Raw genomic sequence first — 17,385 nt, forward strand, 5'->3', positions numbered from 1 at the left:
TATATGTATATATAAAATAAAGAAAATAAAATAAAATAACAAAAATGAAAAATGAACAAGGGAATACAAGAAATTAAAATCAACCTTTTTTTGCTTTGGATTTTTTATCTCTATGTGAAAATACAATGTTTTTTTATCCCTCATTCCCCTTTACATTTGGTTTTATGATGGCTTTTATAGCCTTGTTACAACATTTTTTATTATTTACTATCTTTTCTTTTTACAAGTGGTAGACAAAAGAGGACTAGGGCGGCGCTTAGGGCGGCACATAGGGTGAAGAGGTTAGGTTTTTTTCTTTTTCTTCATTTTTTTCTTTTTTTATTTTTTATTTTGGGTTGTATTTGGGCTTGGGGTATTTTGGGTTTTAGTTGAGTTTTGGTATTTGGGTTGTGATTTTTTTGGGCCCAGGGCAAAATTTGGGTCTTACAGTTAGTATGATATGTTATCCTCATGCATCGATTAAAAGATATACCAAAGTAAAAAAAAAGGGCAATGCTTGATATTTGGGAGCTTCGAAGAAAACAGTGCCCTAACTTACTGGGTTGTGACTCTCCTCAGTGAATTCGAATAGCGAAGCACCCTTCTAAGTGTTTTTGAGATTTTAAGTATAAACAACTATTTTGAGGTTTCAAAGCGTTGTGTCCTAACTTATTGGATATGGCGTTTTGTTATTTCGAAATAGAAATTTTCAAATGACGAACTTAGTCTCGAATGCTTTGAAATATTGTGTCCTAACTTACTGAATGTGATATTTTTATTCATTTGAGATAAGTAAGGCTTAGTTTTCAAAATCAAGACATTCTAATTCAAAAAGAGGATTGCATCTTAAAACTTTCAAATTTCTGACATTAAAGACACTTGATAATCAATTAGGTACCTTAACCACGGTGTGAACGGCCTTTAAACGAAAACTACCAAACCATTTGTTAATGTGTATTTGAGCCCAACCATTCTACTCTAAAGATGCTATAACTTGTTAGAATCCGTCCACTTCTCAAACATAATTTCCTTTTTTTCATTAGAGTTGAATTCTGGATCAGCAATTATTGACTAGTGTTGTATGCTATTAATCTCAACATCCAAATTTGTTGGCATATAGATCTCAAAAGATATTGTATGATGCTGGTTTCATATGTCATAAAGATATTGTATGATGCTGGTCTTCGTTCCTTGCCTAAATGAAAGAATCTCTCATGTCCACCAACAACTCAATTAGGTTCCTTACAACGAAGGAATTGAACAAATTTTGATCTGAATTCTGGATGAATATGAGCAGGACGATAACTTTTGTCAAGCCATACAACTGTGGCTTTTGCCTCCATAATAGGCTGCACATCAAATCATCAGGTTACTAACAAAAACACCAAATCCTTGACTTGAAGAAGAAGAGTTGCAAGTTTGATCATAACAAACCTCTTCATTTGGCATCTTAAAGATGAAATACTCAAAATACAGGCGAGCCCCTGAGGAGTTGGAAATTCTCGCCTTAACAGGGGCGAAGCCAGAAAATTTTTTAGGGGGGGCCGGATAAAATTTTAATTTTTTCTAGTTTATATTTTTATAATTTGTAAAGGATTAAATTTAATTTTTATAATTTTAGGGGGGCAAAGTGAAATTTTAACTTTACTAATTTAAAATTTTTAAAAAATTTCAAGGGCCTAAAATGAAATTTTCCATTTTAGGGGGGCCAGGGCCCATGCCAGCCCCCCTGGCTACGCCCCTGCGCCTTAACAAAAAATTTGTCTCCGCTCTGGTTTCCAAAATGTACATGAGAAGTAGACATAAGTAAGATTACTGAAAGGCTCAACTAACATGGAGAAAAGCTAATCATGATATAAAAATTTGCAGCAGACATGCTAAACTTGCACAAGCTAACATTTCTAATGAAGTTTGCTGAGTTCAATTCTAGAATGATGCAAACATAACTGCATGTATGATATACCAACCTCCCCAAATTCAAATCCAATTTTAGTACTGTGTCAAGCATTTATTTTCTAATCTTTTTAATAAAACTCAATTAACACTTTCAGAAAAGCAGTTCTGCATATCCTAGCACTGCATTCAGTTAAGTGTACAGAAGAGTCTCAAGTAGATTGCATAGAAGATTATTAGATTGAACTATTTAATTTATATAGCAGCTAGAATAGAATTTAGATGGTACTCCTATGGAACCCCAGCTAACATATCAATTGCTTTAGACTTTTAAGCTCTACCTTGCGCTTTAAACTAAAAAAATTAAGAAACAAGAAATTCAAAAGATAGCAAGAACTTTCTTCTCTTTTCACATAAGTTGTTAAACAAATAGGTAAAGTGATTAAAGAAAGTAGCCTACCCTTAAAGGTCTAAGAAATTTGAGCGACAACTCTGATAGTGCTAATGAATCACTAGTGTGGGCAATTTCATCACAGCTGATACCAATACTTTCAAGTAGTTCATAGCAACCTAATTATCCAAACAAGAGTATGGGTCTAAATCAAATAAATATTATTTATATATATAGCAATCAAAACACAAGGAACATGCAAGAGCTGAATCAACTACCAAGGTAAACTGCAAGGAAAACGTCATTTTCAGAACCTCATCGACTGCCAACGGCATAATTCCAGTAGCATGAAGTCCTTTTTAATAATAGTTTTAGACATGAAAGAGAACAAACTATTCAAAATAAAACCTCTCATTGGTGATCCTAACTCAATTCATGGAGCTCCATCTTTAGAAGTCCCAACATTTTAGAAGGTTTTTGTTTCATAAATAAATTGAATGTGAATTAAAGAGAACATACTTTATACTTTAGCAACTAGTATAACATCTCAGAATAAGGCCTAGGAGTTTGAGCCCTGGCGAGCTGGTTTTCACCAGTAAGCCTGGCGAGCTATGATTTCTAGTAGATTTTACGAACTATGATCGCTAGTGGATTTAGCGAGCTATGGTAGCTAGTGGGCTTGGTGAGTTGTGATCATTCTTTTGGGCCGAGTGTCAAAAGTAGGAGTAGTCAAATGAGAATTATACCAAATTTAGGAAGTCAACTTACTTTTCTCTTTGTAAACCATTCATGCACGTAACTCATTCCTACTTCTACTATGACTAGGGTTTCCTAAGAACATCGAAGCACTTAATGCCTATAAATTAAACTCCTTTCATTGAAAATTCATATTCTTTGAAAAAGAAAAGCTCTTTCAAATTCCTTTATCCATAATCCTGTTGTCAAGAATGCAGAACCTAACTTTTAGGATTTATGGTAAGACTCTATTCTTTAGAAGTAAGTAAGAAAAGTTCACAACAAAGGAAATCAAGTTCGTCAAAAGACCAGCATGTGCCAACCTAGGTTCGCTTGTGTTTATATATAAGTTTTAATGTGGTTTGTTTGTTAGTGACTTGTGTATAATTGTGAAATTGAGAAACTGAGAGAATCATCTACAAGCAAAGACAAGGGAAAAGTGAAGCTTGTTCAAAGCTTTCAGTAAATTGGTAAGTGTTCAAGGATCACCACATGTATGTACGAACCATAGTGTTAGTCAGAAGCTTAGGGTTTTTATCCTAAGTTTTGAGAGTAAGTCTTTTCTAAAATCGTTTCTGTGACTGTTAAATATATGTTTTTATGAACAATGATATGCGAGCTCTTAATGATTTGTGAGATTTTCATGATTTGTGAACTCTATGTTTAAGAAAATGTTTTTGACACTATAATCTTTCGAAACCGTTGGATATAATGGCATGCCATAGAATTGTGAGTACTCACCTTTATGTTTTGTGTTTTGGGCGAGAGACTATAAGACAGGTTGGAGACATAAGAGAATGTCGAGCTAAGATCCATTCAATGAGACATACTGGTGTATTTGGAGAGTGCGTAGTTTAATGCTACACTTATAGGACATGTTAGACTCTTTGAGTCGAAGTGAGGTGTTATAAGAAATCTCGCTTATCCAATAAGAAAGAACATGTGAATAAGACTGTTTTATGAAATATTACGTTTTATTGTTTTTAAGCTAACTGACAGTGATTAACTGCAAATTAGACTTCGCGTAAGTATGGCGAACCTAGTTTACAGTTCAGTGAATTTGCCAAAGCTTTTGTTTAACTTATGATTTGTGTGTGCTATGTGGTTATTATCTACTGTATATTCATTGAGTTCGCAAGAGCTTACACACTCATTTCTAAACATTGCAGATAGTTAGATCGATAAGGTGAGACGACGAAGTGAGTGATCCAAATGAAGCATAGACACTAGAAATGTAGTACAATCAAACCCTGGATACTAATGTAATGTGAGATATTCTACTTGGGCTTAGAGATATTTTTCTATTGACTTCACCTGTAGCTTTAGGACTTAATAAATTTGTACGATTTCTTATGTTTTTCTTTATGTTTTATTTGTGAACCGATAATACTTGATAAATACATTTGAATTTTAAGTATACGAATATAATCCAAGTTTGATTGATGTTTCTTTAATTACAAGTTCATACCTAAGTAATTAAATTCTGAACATAGTGTTCTCCATAAGCAATAGCATAAAATATATCAAATTGACTAACTTATATAGAGTTTACCAGGGTTGCTGTGAAGTAATAGGATTGGTGAACTGTGCAAAAGTACAAACCCAAACATGTGGCAAATTGATATTTACGAACCCTTAACAAATTTTGACATATTGAATAGGAGAAACCCTATGAAACGTGTTAAAAAAACCTAAGCACATAATAGTTGATACATGCATGGATGGGGTGAAATTTATTAAATTCCATTCACCAAAGCTGTCAATTTTCAAGCTTGGGAAATCAGTAGGCTTGTGAGGCATTTTTAGGTTGAGATGTCTCATGGAATTCGAAGATCTATCTCTTAGCTTCGAAACACAATTTGAATCACTCGATTTTGAGTTTGAAAGCTCAAGTTATGATATTTTTAGTGAAGACTACATGAACAAAATTTTTGGATGCGATTATGACAGGAATTACGAGTTTGGGCTTTTAATTCGAGTTTAAATCATATTAGGTTCGGGTTTCAGACTTAATTTCTATTATATATGAGGCCAATATTGTATTTATTAGCTATTATTATTTTATTATTCCAAATTTTTAATAATTATTAAGTAGTTCAAGTTATTTAGGAGTTTTATGTCAACAAGAAAGTTTAGTTTAAAACTACTTTTTGTTTAGATTAATTAGAGTTCTAGTATACTTAAGAGTTTTATTAGATTTATTTAGCTAGCCCATATAAGCCTTTGCATTGTACACAAATCACACAATTGATTATTATTCAAGTTCTCTTTGAATTTTTCTTTCAAGAATTATTCTTGAGTTTCTTTTAGAAGAGTTTTTAATAATCTTTAAATTGTGGGGATCATCTTCAAACTTTTTCTTGCCAAGCTTTCTAGTTTGGAGGGGAAATTAGAGTCGCTTGAAAGGGGTTGAGATTCTTCATATTTCCAAGGCTTCTTTGAACTTCTATATATCATGTTCTATCTTTTCCATCTATCTTTTTATTTTCTTCTTTATTGTTCCAATCATTCATTATTATGCTATTTATTTATCTTATTTATTTATTTTATTTGACTTGGGTTTGATTGTGTTTCAGGTTGTGTCAAAATCCAAGTTTCTTTCTGAACTTCTAGAGCCTTATGTAATAGCCCAAATTTGACCGGGCTTTAAAAGGGCAAAATAGATAAATGGATAAATAAATATTTATTTTAAAGTCCATTTAATAGTCCAGGTTACAAAGCCCAAGCATTGGGGCCTAAGCCTACTACTACCCCATAGCCCGTTACAGTGACCCAATACACCACAACCCAAATACAATCCTGGCCCAAATTTTAGCAGGCCCAACGAGCCCCAAACACACGGACCCCAAATCAAAAACTAGGGTTTCCAACAAACCCTATCATCGCAAGCACCCATCGTCAAGCCCTTGTGCCGCAACCCAACGCCCAGTCAATGCCCGATTGGCGCCGTAATCCTCGGGAGTACCTGCAAAAAGGGAAAGAAGAGCGACAGAGCACGGCAGAAATAGCAAGAAATTGAAAGAAAATACTTAACTAATCTGTAACTCTAAAAACAGTGGCTATAAAAAGCCCTTTGTAACCTGTAAACGATACACATACAGAGACAGAAATAAAAGGCAAATACAAACAGTTTTTTTCAAATAGGTGAATCTTCTATTTTATTTTTTTTATTTTTCGTGTTCAAAGCATATATACATACACAAACAGTTGGATAAATAGCTTTAAAGTGCACAAAAAAAGGGTTTTACCTTTCGTTTTTGCGTAAAAAAAATCGAGGTTTCTAACCTCCGAGGGCTGTGTACGACGGCGTAGAGGACGACGCGTGGGCGCGTAAGGCACGTGAACTGCCTGATGACGGAGGCTTGGCCAGAGCTCCGAGGGCCCCTTTTCCTTCCTCTTTTAGAGGATTTTTAAATTTTTTTTAAAAAACACGGATAGAAATGAAATTTTAGAGTTTTTTTTTGTATTTATAAGCTTCCTGAACGACGTCGTTTTGGGGTGATCGTTTAGTGACCGAAACGGCGTCGTTTCAAGGCCTCAAGATCCACGTGTTGACCCGTAACCCGGGGAGGATCAGCGTGTTTTCGATATTTGGGTTAATTGCCCAATTGGTCCTTTCGCAATTTTAATATTTATAATTTTATTTTATTTATTTTTTAATTTAGTTCTAATGTTTTAATTTTGTTTCAATTTGGTCATCACAGTGCTTTAAAATTTAATTTGGGGAAACAATGTCGTTTTGGGATTAGGGCAATTTGCCCAATGAGTCCCTCAGTTGCCCAATGAATTTTTTTTAAACTAGCCCTAAAACTTTAATTTTATTTCATTATAGTCCTTTTAAATATTTTTTTAAATCTATTAAATACTTTATATCTATAAAATATTAATTATAAAAAATAGTATATATTATTTTTATATATTATTTATTATATTATTTTTTACTTATAAATTGTATTTATTTATATATTTTATATATATTATTTTTTAAAAAAAATTATGTATTATTATTTATTAATTGTGTAAATTTTAATTTTTATTAAATAATAGTATATATATTATCCTTCATTATATTTACACATTACATTTTATTATATATATTTTTATATTACTTATTATATGGTTTATATTATATATTTTGGTTATAAATTATATTATACCCTAAATATTCACTATATATATATTATCATTTACATTACTTTTATTTCATTATAAAATATATACTATTTTATCACCTATTAGTTATATTTTTTATTACTAAATAAGTATGTGTAATATTAATATTTAGTACATTATTAAGGTATTATACCCTATAATATAACTTATATATATTTTTTTAAATACTCACTTTATTTTATATTTTAATACGTATTAAATTTTTTTTATATTGTTATTATATCATTTATATATTAAATGCTAGTTTCATAATATTATTATGTGTTGTTTTGTTTGATATATATATGTTACTACATTATTATTATTTTTTATATATTATCATGTTTGTTTTATATACATATTTATATGTCTAATTGTATATTATGCATCGTTTTTTTAAATTAATTATTACTTTGTATTGTACGTATATTTTACTTATTCATCTTCAATATATGCTATGTATATTTTAATATGTATGTTGTTGTGTAACTAAGATTTGCTATATTTATGTATGTATCTAGTATAAGACCTTTATATTATTGCTATCATATTATTTAAATGCATGTTTCAGCTACCTATTATTTGTAATCGACTATCTTGTATGTTATATTCTATAATGTTAATATGATCCCTCATGCATTAATTAAAAAACTAGATTCCAAAGTTTTCAAAAATAAAAAGGCAATGTTTGGTGTTTGGAAGCTTCGAGAAAAGTAGTGCCCTAACTTACTGGGCTGCAATTTTTCTCGTTGAACTCGAATAGTCAAGCACCCTTCTGGGTTTTAAGGTTTTCAAAATATGAGCAACTGTCTTGAAATTTCAAAGCGTTGTGTCCTAACTTACTGGATATGGCGTTTTGTCGTTTTGAGATAGGGACTTTCAAAAGGGGTTAGTTTAGCTTCGAGTATCTTAAAAACATTACTTCCTAACTTATTGGATGTATTATTGTGATTCATTTGATACAAGTGAACCCTAATTTTCAAAATTGAGACATTCTAATTAAAAGAGGTTTGCATCTTAAAACTTTCAAATTTTCGACATTAAAGACACTTGATAATCAATTAGGTGCCAATTTTTGGGCGTCACGAGGGTGCTAACCCTTCCTTGTACGTAGCCGACTCCCGAATCCATTTTCTCGACTTTTGTAGACCAAAATTAATGTTTTAAAACAAAACATTTTATAAGGTGATCCAATCACACCTAAAAAGATTGGTGGCGACTCCCGTTTTTGTTTTTCTTAAAGTCGATTCCCATTTTCCAAAACTCGATTTAAAAATGGTTTCGACACCTTAAGTCAAATCTGTGACTTGAACAAACTTTACGATCTGCTTCTGCTTTCATCCACACTCATCCGTATCAAGGGTAGTTCGCGAGACTTACCCTTTATAAGGAAACTTACTCTATAAAGTCTTAGAGTACAAACCCTAATACCAGATAGTTGGATTGTTGTATTTTTTTTTGTAAAAACTTAGGCTTCGCATGTTTTTAATTCCCTTCTTCAAATATTTGTGACTTCAGAAAAGAGTAGTTAAGTTCTTGTAAGCGAAGTAGGTTTACATATGACTTTCGTTGCGTATCATGAAGTAAGTGAAATGTGTGCTCACGAGCTTGTGCTTTCCTAATTTTTATGTATTTTTTTATTCTAATTTGTAGTGTGTTGGGGGTTAGGTTAGGTGTTAATGGGGAGTCACTTAGGTGGCTAATATGACATTTCATAGCTTGGGTTCGACAACGGGATCGAGTATGGGGTGTTACATTTAATGGTATCAGAGGTAACCAGGTTGGTTGAAATAATTAATTAGGTTTGCCAGATTTGTTTACTAATTGAAGTGATAAATATGATTGCTTCTTGTTGTTGGGGTAGGATTGGAAAAATACATTGCCTTGGTTCGGTTGTTTCTTTTGCAGTATTATGTTTCGAATCATTTTCTGCTATTCACCTGCCTAGTAGTTGTGCTCATAGATATGCTAGGTGAGCTATGCTCGCAATGTGTTTTGGCGAATCGTGTTTGCAGATGAGATTGGTGAACTATGTTCACAAATTTGTTTTTCAAGCTTAGGATGCATAATGAAACATGCTTATGATCTTTTTCTTAAGCTTGAGTCTTATGTACATTTAGAGCTAGTAAAATGTCTCGTAGAAGAGTAATTGTGAATATGAGCCTAGTTAATAGAGCTTCAGACCCTCTAAAAGGTTACAAGACTTTGGTGTCACCTATGTGACCTCGCAATGAAAATGTTTCAGTTGAGAGTGTTGAATCGTTGGTACAAGCCATGATCGAGCTTTCCAATTAGTCATTGGTACCAGTGCTGCTCTTGCCAATCAATGATTGCCATTAGAGCGTTTGTGAGCTCTAGGTGGTAAGGAATTCGGTGGTGTTAAGAGAGCTGATCCTATTGAGGTAGAATATTAGCTTAAAGGTGTTGAAAAGATCCTTGAGCAAATGGTCTGTACTGAGAAAGAAAAGTTGGGATGTACTGTGTCCTTTCAGACTTGCGAAGCCCATCATTGGTGGAACACAATGAAGTAAAAAACTACTATGAGCTGATTAACTTGGTACTTTTTCCTGGAAACATTTAAGAAGAAGTTCATAGGAAAACAATACATGGAAGCTCACAAGAGAGAATTCATTAATCTAGTGTAAGATGATATGTTTGTAGCTGAGTACGAGGTTGAATTTGGGCGATTAAGCCAATATGCAGCTGAGATGGTCTCTTTGGAAAAGGGGTCACCGCAAAAGGTTTCATTTTGGGTTATATCACAACATCCAACTCTATCTGGTAGCACATGACACGATGAACTTCGATGAGTTGGTAGATAAAGCGAAGGTTGTTGAGGAAATTAGAACAATGGCTCCGTGAACTGTAGCGGGGTCTGGGAAACAAATGTCTGATGAACATCCAAAAGGTATCGTGAATCACATAATGTTGGTAGAAATGTCAGAGTAACACCTAGGCTGAGAAAGGAGGTTCATACAAGTTGCTAAGTTGGCCACTTTGTGAACATTGCAAATGAAGGCATCTTGGGGAATTTCGTTAGGTGATAGGAGGATGTTTCAAGTGTGGGTACAAAAACACATGATAAAGGAATCCCCAGAATGACAAGATAGGATACAAGCTCAGAATTAAACCCTCACACCAATGCAAACAAGAGTTCACGAGCGAGGTCAATGTAGAGGTAGTGACACAAAACAGGCTAGACAGCGAACCCTAGTGTACATTATTGCCACATAAGGAGGGACAAGAGGGATCACACGAATATATGTTGTAAAGGAACCATAATACCAGGGAGTGACTGACGTCATCACAGGTACCTTCACTCTGGGAACTATTTCGTTGTTGTCTTTGATTGATTTTGGTTCCAACACTTGTACATTTTGAGCGAACTGCCTGTGAGTTGGGTATTCCAATAGGATACATTGATAAGGGTATAACTATCACTAGTTTGTTTGGTGAGAGTGTTCTAGTCAATAGAGTGTATTTTAGGTGCCCTTTAATAATCCAATGACATGTTTTCTTTGGTGATTTGATGGTATTACCCTTTATGGGTTCGACATAATTTTGGGAATGGATTGGCTAACTAAGAATAAAGCCAAGATAGACTTTAAGCTAAAAAGAGTGACCTTGCGAAGTGATAAAAGGTGGAAATTATTGTGGTTGGAGAGTGAACCCAATTTTTGTCCAACAGGGTCTCGATATTAAGAGCAAAGAAGATGATAGGGAAAGGTTGCCAAGCCTACCTCGCTTATGTGATGGGTTCGCAGGAGACAACGATATGGGTTCGCGATATACGTACTGTAAAAATTTTCCAGATGCATTTCCAGACTAGCTACCTAGTTTACTACCAGATTACGAAGTGGAGTTTGGCATCAATTCTAGTGTACTCATGAACTGAAGAAGGGCATGATGCTCACATGCAAACTGTGTTACAAATTCTGTGAGAGAATCAACATTTCGTGAAGCTTAGAAAATTTGAATTTTGGCTGAAAGAGGTAGTATTCTTGGGTCATGTGGTTTCGACAGAAGGATTTTTCATAGACCCAAAGAAGATCGAGGTAATTATAAAGTGGAGATCACCGAGGAGTAATACTGAAGTGCGAAGCTTTTTAGGGTTAGTAGGATATTATCGCAGGTTTGTTGAAGGGTTTGGCACCATAGCGACACCTTTAACAAAGCTACTGCAGAAATATGTGGAGTTCGTATTGACAGAGGAAAGATAGAAAAGCTTTGAAGAACTTAAGATGATACTCAACAAATCACCTATACTGATTTAACCAAAATCTAGACGGACTTTGTGGTCTACAGCGATGCCTCACACATGGGAATTGGTTGCATGCTAATGCAAGAAGAAAGGGTGGTGGCTTATGCTTTGAGACAATTGAAGCCTCAAAAGCAAAACTGTCCAACTCATGATCTGGAGTTAGCAACAGTAGTGCTCGCACTTAAGATTTGGTGAGACTACTTATATGGCGAGCGATTTGCCATCTATACAGACCATAAGAGCCTCAAGTACCTTCTCACCCAAAAAGAGCTGAACTTACAACAAAAAATATGGATAGAACTACTGAAGGACTATAATTGCGTGATAAAACATCACATTGGAAAGGCGAACGTGGTCGCAGATGCCTTAAGTAGGAATTCAATGAGTAAACTACGAGCTCTGTTCACACGGTTGAGTGTGACAAGTGATGGTGGACGACTCGCATAACTGCAAGAAAACCAACCCTTTAACAACAAATAAAGAAGATGCAGGGCACAGATAAAGACTTGGCGAGGTGGGTTCGCCAACTGGAACAGGAGATTCAGGGGGGACTTCACATTGACTAAGGAAGGCGTACTTTATTTCCGAGGGAGATTCTACGTACCATGTGATGAAGAGCTTCACCATGCAATCCTTACTAAAGTTTACAACAACCCTTACATAATGCATTGAGGGAGCAATAAGATGTACCGTGACCTCTACGAATTGGCGGCTTAGGTTAAAGCGAAATGTTACAGACTTTGTGGCGAAGTGTCTAGTCTGTCAGAATGTGAAAGCAGAGCATCAATTTCCCTCAGGATTGTTATAACCATTAAAAATTCTAGAGTGGAAGTAGGAAAGGATCACATGGACTTTGTTCTAGGCTTAACCCTAAGTTCGACAAAAAAAGATGCGATATAGGTGATTGTGGATCGCCTTACAAATAGTTCACACTTTTTTGTGGATTGCCTTACAAATAGTTCACACTTTTTAGTAGTTCGCACAAACTACACATTATAAAAACCCATAGAATTGTAAATCGTAGAGATAGTACGACTCCACCGCATACCAGTTTCCATTACCTTCGATTGAGATCCTCAATTCACCTCAAGATTCTGCTAAAGTCTGCAAGAAGCTTTGAGTTCAAAACTTAACTTCAGTACTGCTTATCATCTACAAACAAATGCTCAATTAGAGAGGGTGATCCAAGTACTAGATGAAAATACTGTAAAGTTGTGTTAAAGTTAGTAGGATGTTGGGAACGTTATTTACCTTTAACAGAGTTCGCATACAACAATAGCTAACAAGCAAGGATCCAAATCGAACTCTTTGAGGCATTGTCTAAAAAGAAGTGTAGAACTCCCTTGTGTTGGGCAGAACTTGATGAAAAGTGGATAGTTGGACTAGAGTTGGTTTATTAAACATATGCAAATGACTGAAAACTACTTTAGATAGAAAAATATCCTATATTGATTTAAAATGATAAAACATTGAGTACCAAGTGGGAGAGTGAGTGCTCTTAAATGTCTCGCCATAGAAAAAGGTTTTAAGGTTTGGGCGAAAAGAAAAATTAAGTCTAAGATTTATTGATCTATATGAAATGGTTGAAAGGATTGGCCCTATGGTCTATGAACTCAAGTTGACACCAAAACTTGAGTGAATCTATGATGTATTCTATATATCCATGTTAGGGAAATATCGTGCGGACCCATCCCATGTTGTGTAAGTAGAAGAAAATAAGGTGCAACATGGTCCTCCTTTTGATGAAAAACTAGTTGAAATTGTAGCTCGTGAGGAAAACTTCTTATGAAACAATAGAATTCCATTGGTCAAAGTGTTGTGGTGAAACCACAATATCAGCGAAGCCTCTTAAGAAACTAAGGAAGCAATGAAGCGTCAATATCCTCATATATTCTAACATAGGTAATTTCGAGGATGAAATTTCTTGAGAGAGAGAGGGTTTTAACATCCCAAAATAGGGCCTAAAAGTTTGAGGCCTAGCGAGTTGTGATTGGCAGTGGATTTAGCAAACTATGATCGTCACTGGCTTGGTGAAGTAGGGATAACTAGTGGGTCTGATAAGCTATGATCGTTGTTTTGAGCAGAGATTCAAAAGTAGGCGTAGTCAAGAGATAATTATACCAAAATTCGGAAGCCAACTTACTTTTCTCTTTGTAACACTATCCATGCACATAACTTTTTCCTACTTCTACTATGACTAGGGTTTGCTAAGAACATTGAAATACTTAATGTCTATAAATTAAACTTCTTCTGTAGAAAATTTATATTCTTTTGAAAAAGGCAAAACTCTCTCAAATTCCTTCATTGATAATCCTATTGTCAAGAATGCGTAACTTAGCTATTAGGATTTAAGCTAAGACTTTGTTCTTTAGAAGTAATTAAGAAAATATCGTAATAAAGAAAACTAGGTTTGTTAAAAGACTAGCATGTGTGAACCTAGGTTCGCTTTTGTTTATATATGAGTTTTAATGTGATTTGTCTATTAGTGACTTGTGTATGTTTATGAAATTGTGAAACTAATAGAATCGTTTACAAGCAAAGACAAGAGAAAAATGAATTTTGTTTAAAGCTTTCAGTAAATTTCTGAGTGTTCAGAGATCACCACGTGTATGTGTGAACCATAGTATTAATTAGAAGCTTAGGATTTTTATCCTAAGTTTTGTGAGTAAGTCTTTTCTAAACTCTATTTAGTGACTATGTTAAATATGTGTTTTTTATAAACAATGATATGCGAGCTTTATATTGTGAGCTAATTATGAAAAGTGCTTTGCGAGCTCCTCATTATTTGCGAGCTTTATGTTTAAGAAAATGTTTTTGACACTATAATATTCAGAAACCGTTAGATATACATGCCATAGGATTGTGAATACTTACCTTTATGTTTTGTGTTTTGGGTGAGAGGCCTTGAGACAGGTTGGAGAAATAAGGGAATGTTGAGGTAAGCTCCATTCAATAGGACATGTTAGTGTGTTTGGAGAGCGCTTAGCTTTAAACTACACTTATGAGACATGTTAGAATTTTTGAGTCAATGTGAGGTGTTATAAGGAGATCCGCTTATCCAACAGGAAAGAACATGTGAATAAGATTGTGTTTTATGAAATATTATGTTTTACTGCTTTTAAGTTAAGTGACAGTGTGTAACTGCGAACCAAGACTTCGCGTAAGTATGGCGAACCTAGTTGGCAATTCAGTGACTTTGCCAAAGCTTTTGTTTAACTTATGATTTGTGCGTGTTATGTGGTTATTATTTTCTGTATATTCACTGAGATTACAAGAGCTCTCACACTCCTTTTTAAGCACTGCAGAAAGTTAGATCGCACGAGGTGAGGCAGCGAAGCGAGTGATCCAAACGAAGCATAAACATTAGAAAGGTAGTATAAGTGAAATTAGGATACAAAGGCAATATGGGATATTATGCTTGGGGTTAGAGATATTCTACAAACCCTAAATAAATTTTGACATACTGAGTAGGAGAAACCTTGCAAAACCTGTTCGCAGAACCTAAGCAAATAGGGGTAGTTCGCGAGACTTACCCTGTATAAGGAAACTTACTCTGCGAAGTCTTAGAGTTTGAACCCCAATATCACATAGTTGAACTATTGTATATTGTTTTGCTAAAACTTAGGCTTCGCATGTTCTTAATTCTTTTCTTCAAATATTTGTTACTTCGGAAAAGAGTAGTTAATTTCTTACAAGCGAAGTAGGTTCGCATATTACTGTCGTAGCGTATCATGAATGAAGCGAAGTGTGTGCTCGTGAGCTTGTGCTTTCCCAAATTTTATATATGTTTGATGTTCTAATGTATGATGTGGTAGAGATTAGGTTGAGTGTTAATGGAGAATCATTTACGTGACTAATGTGTCATTCCATAGCTCGAGTTCGACGACTGAACCAAGTATGAGGTGTTATTAAATTAGTTAATGACTAAGTATAGACTTTCATAAATGGAAATGCTAAAGTGCATAGTCTGCCCTCTGAGTCTGACTTATACAAGCATTGCAAACAATGAGACCAAAAAGCTGAAATTCAAGGCATTCAACCAAGTAATAGTTTGTAATAGAATTAAATAGACTAGAAATTAAACTCCAAGGTTATTTTCAAATTCTAGCCAAAAAAGAAAGAAAACTCACATCGATGTTTGAGGGCTCAAGGCACCTCTAATGAGCTACAAGATTAAATTAAGCAATGATAAACAAATAGAAAATAAATAAAAGAACCAAACAATTTTGTGACTCACCGTGTTGACAATAACTTGCATAAACAGCATTATTAACAACTCCATACGGATCCAGTTCGTAATCAAGGACTTTGAGCTCAACCTTATGGAACGAAGTCATTCTGCAATTAGGACAACCAATAAAATTTGTTCACTTCTCCCTTTTAGCATACCACCATTCCCCAATTTTAAAAAATGAACTCAAATTGACGAAAAATTGGTTCCTTTCAGTTCGAAGTTGTGCAAATGTGCTAATCCCGATTTTGGCTTTTTCTAATCCTTACCAAATACACAATATCCATAAGTATTCTGAACATAGATAACTTCAAATCTTCTCGATTTTATTGTAGTAAAGCTAAATTAACCAAAAGGAAATTAATAAGACTGGAAAGTACCCTTGGCCGCCTTTGAGATCAAAATGTGCTTCGACAGTGAAGCTCCTTGAGGTGGAGAGCGTAGGGACACGCAGCGGCATCAACAGCGGAGAGATTGGAAAGGATGAAGATGGATGGTGAAGATTGAGAAAAGTAGCATTGGGACGAGGGGAAGGCAATGTGGCGTGCTCCGGGAAAACTGAAGCCTTGAGCATCTGGTTGGATATTGCTGCAAGGTCACCCAAGAAAGCCATGGTTATTTGAAGGTGTTCTCAGTACTGATTGGCGGGAGTTTCCATGCACGCTGCTTAACTAACAATGTCCTTTGGGCGAATAGGCTGTAAATGAAATTTGCGTAGTCTAAATAATTCATTAAAAAGTGGTTTTGGTAAACGATACTTTGAAGATGGGTTTAACTTAAGAATTAATAAATTGAGTTGATATTTGGATAATGATTAAGACAGATCTCAAAGATTGAAAGTAATTTAGAATATTAGAGATTAAAGACACATCTCAAAGATTGAAAGTAAATTTGAATATTAAAGTTTACTTTTTTTGTTTTAGAAAAAAGAAATAATATTAAGTGATTACATTAAATCAATTAATCCCATCACTACAGCAAAATAGACTTTTAGCGGTGCTTTCAGCGCCGTTCGGACAAAAAACGGTGAAAATATGCACATTAGTGGCGTTTGTATAAAAACGCCGCTATAGGTCAGAGTTATAGTGGCGCTTGCCAAAAAAATGCCGCAAAATATCAATATTAGCGGCGCTTATGTAGAAAACGCCGTAATAGGTGACGCATTAGCTGCGGTTGCCTAAAAATGCCGCAAATGTGTTGAGCAAAATGCGCTGTTTGTTGGTGAGCTGTTGAGGCATTAGTGGCATTTTTGGTAAAATGCCGCAAAAAATTCAAGCACTAGCAGCGTTTTTTAAAAACGCCGCAATAGGTGACGTATTAGCAGCGGTTGTCTAAAAACGCCGCAGAAGTGTTGAGCAAAACGGTGTCGTCCCTTAGATAGCTATGGAGGAATTAGCGGCGTTTTTTTTAAAACGCCGCAAAATATGAATCATTAGTGGCGTCTTTTTAGAAAATGCTGCAAATAAATTATGTTATTTTAAGGTTTAATATTATGAATTTTAGGTTAATTTAGAGTTTTAGGGTTTATGATATAATGTTTATTATTTTGGGTTATGGATTTATGTTTTAGAGTGTAAGTTTGGGGTTTACTGTGTTTTAGGTATTAGGGTCGAATTAATATTAATGTTCATGGTTTTAGGGGTTATGCTATTAGGGATTAGAGGTTACGATTAATGATAAAATATTAATTTATTTTAGGGTTTTGGTAAGCATTAAGATTCTATTTTAATTACTTTTGTCCCT

At 34.5% G+C, this 17,385-nt stretch overlaps 1 protein-coding gene across 1 annotated transcript; it reads right to left on the reverse strand.

Moving 5' to 3' along the window:
* Nucleotides 1-1,208: 1,208 nt before the first annotated feature.
* LOC121228183 (acyl-acyl carrier protein thioesterase ATL3, chloroplastic) lies at nucleotides 1,209-16,109 on the reverse strand. The gene is made up of 6 exons (XM_041111447.1): nucleotides 16,023-16,109; nucleotides 15,649-15,749; nucleotides 2,333-2,442; nucleotides 1,727-1,750; nucleotides 1,414-1,485; nucleotides 1,209-1,328 (listed from the first exon to the last, which is right to left on the reverse strand). The coding sequence occupies exons 1-6, from the start codon at nucleotides 16,100-16,102 to the stop codon at nucleotides 1,209-1,211; spliced, it is 507 nt and encodes a 168-aa protein (XP_040967381.1). The 5' UTR covers nucleotides 16,103-16,109.
* Between the last annotated feature and the right edge of the window lie 1,276 nt (nucleotides 16,110-17,385).

The sequence above is a fragment of the Gossypium hirsutum genome, chromosome A04, assembly GCF_007990345.1.
Source record: "Gossypium hirsutum isolate 1008001.06 chromosome A04, Gossypium_hirsutum_v2.1, whole genome shotgun sequence".
Taxonomy (NCBI): Eukaryota; Viridiplantae; Streptophyta; class Magnoliopsida; order Malvales; family Malvaceae; genus Gossypium; species Gossypium hirsutum.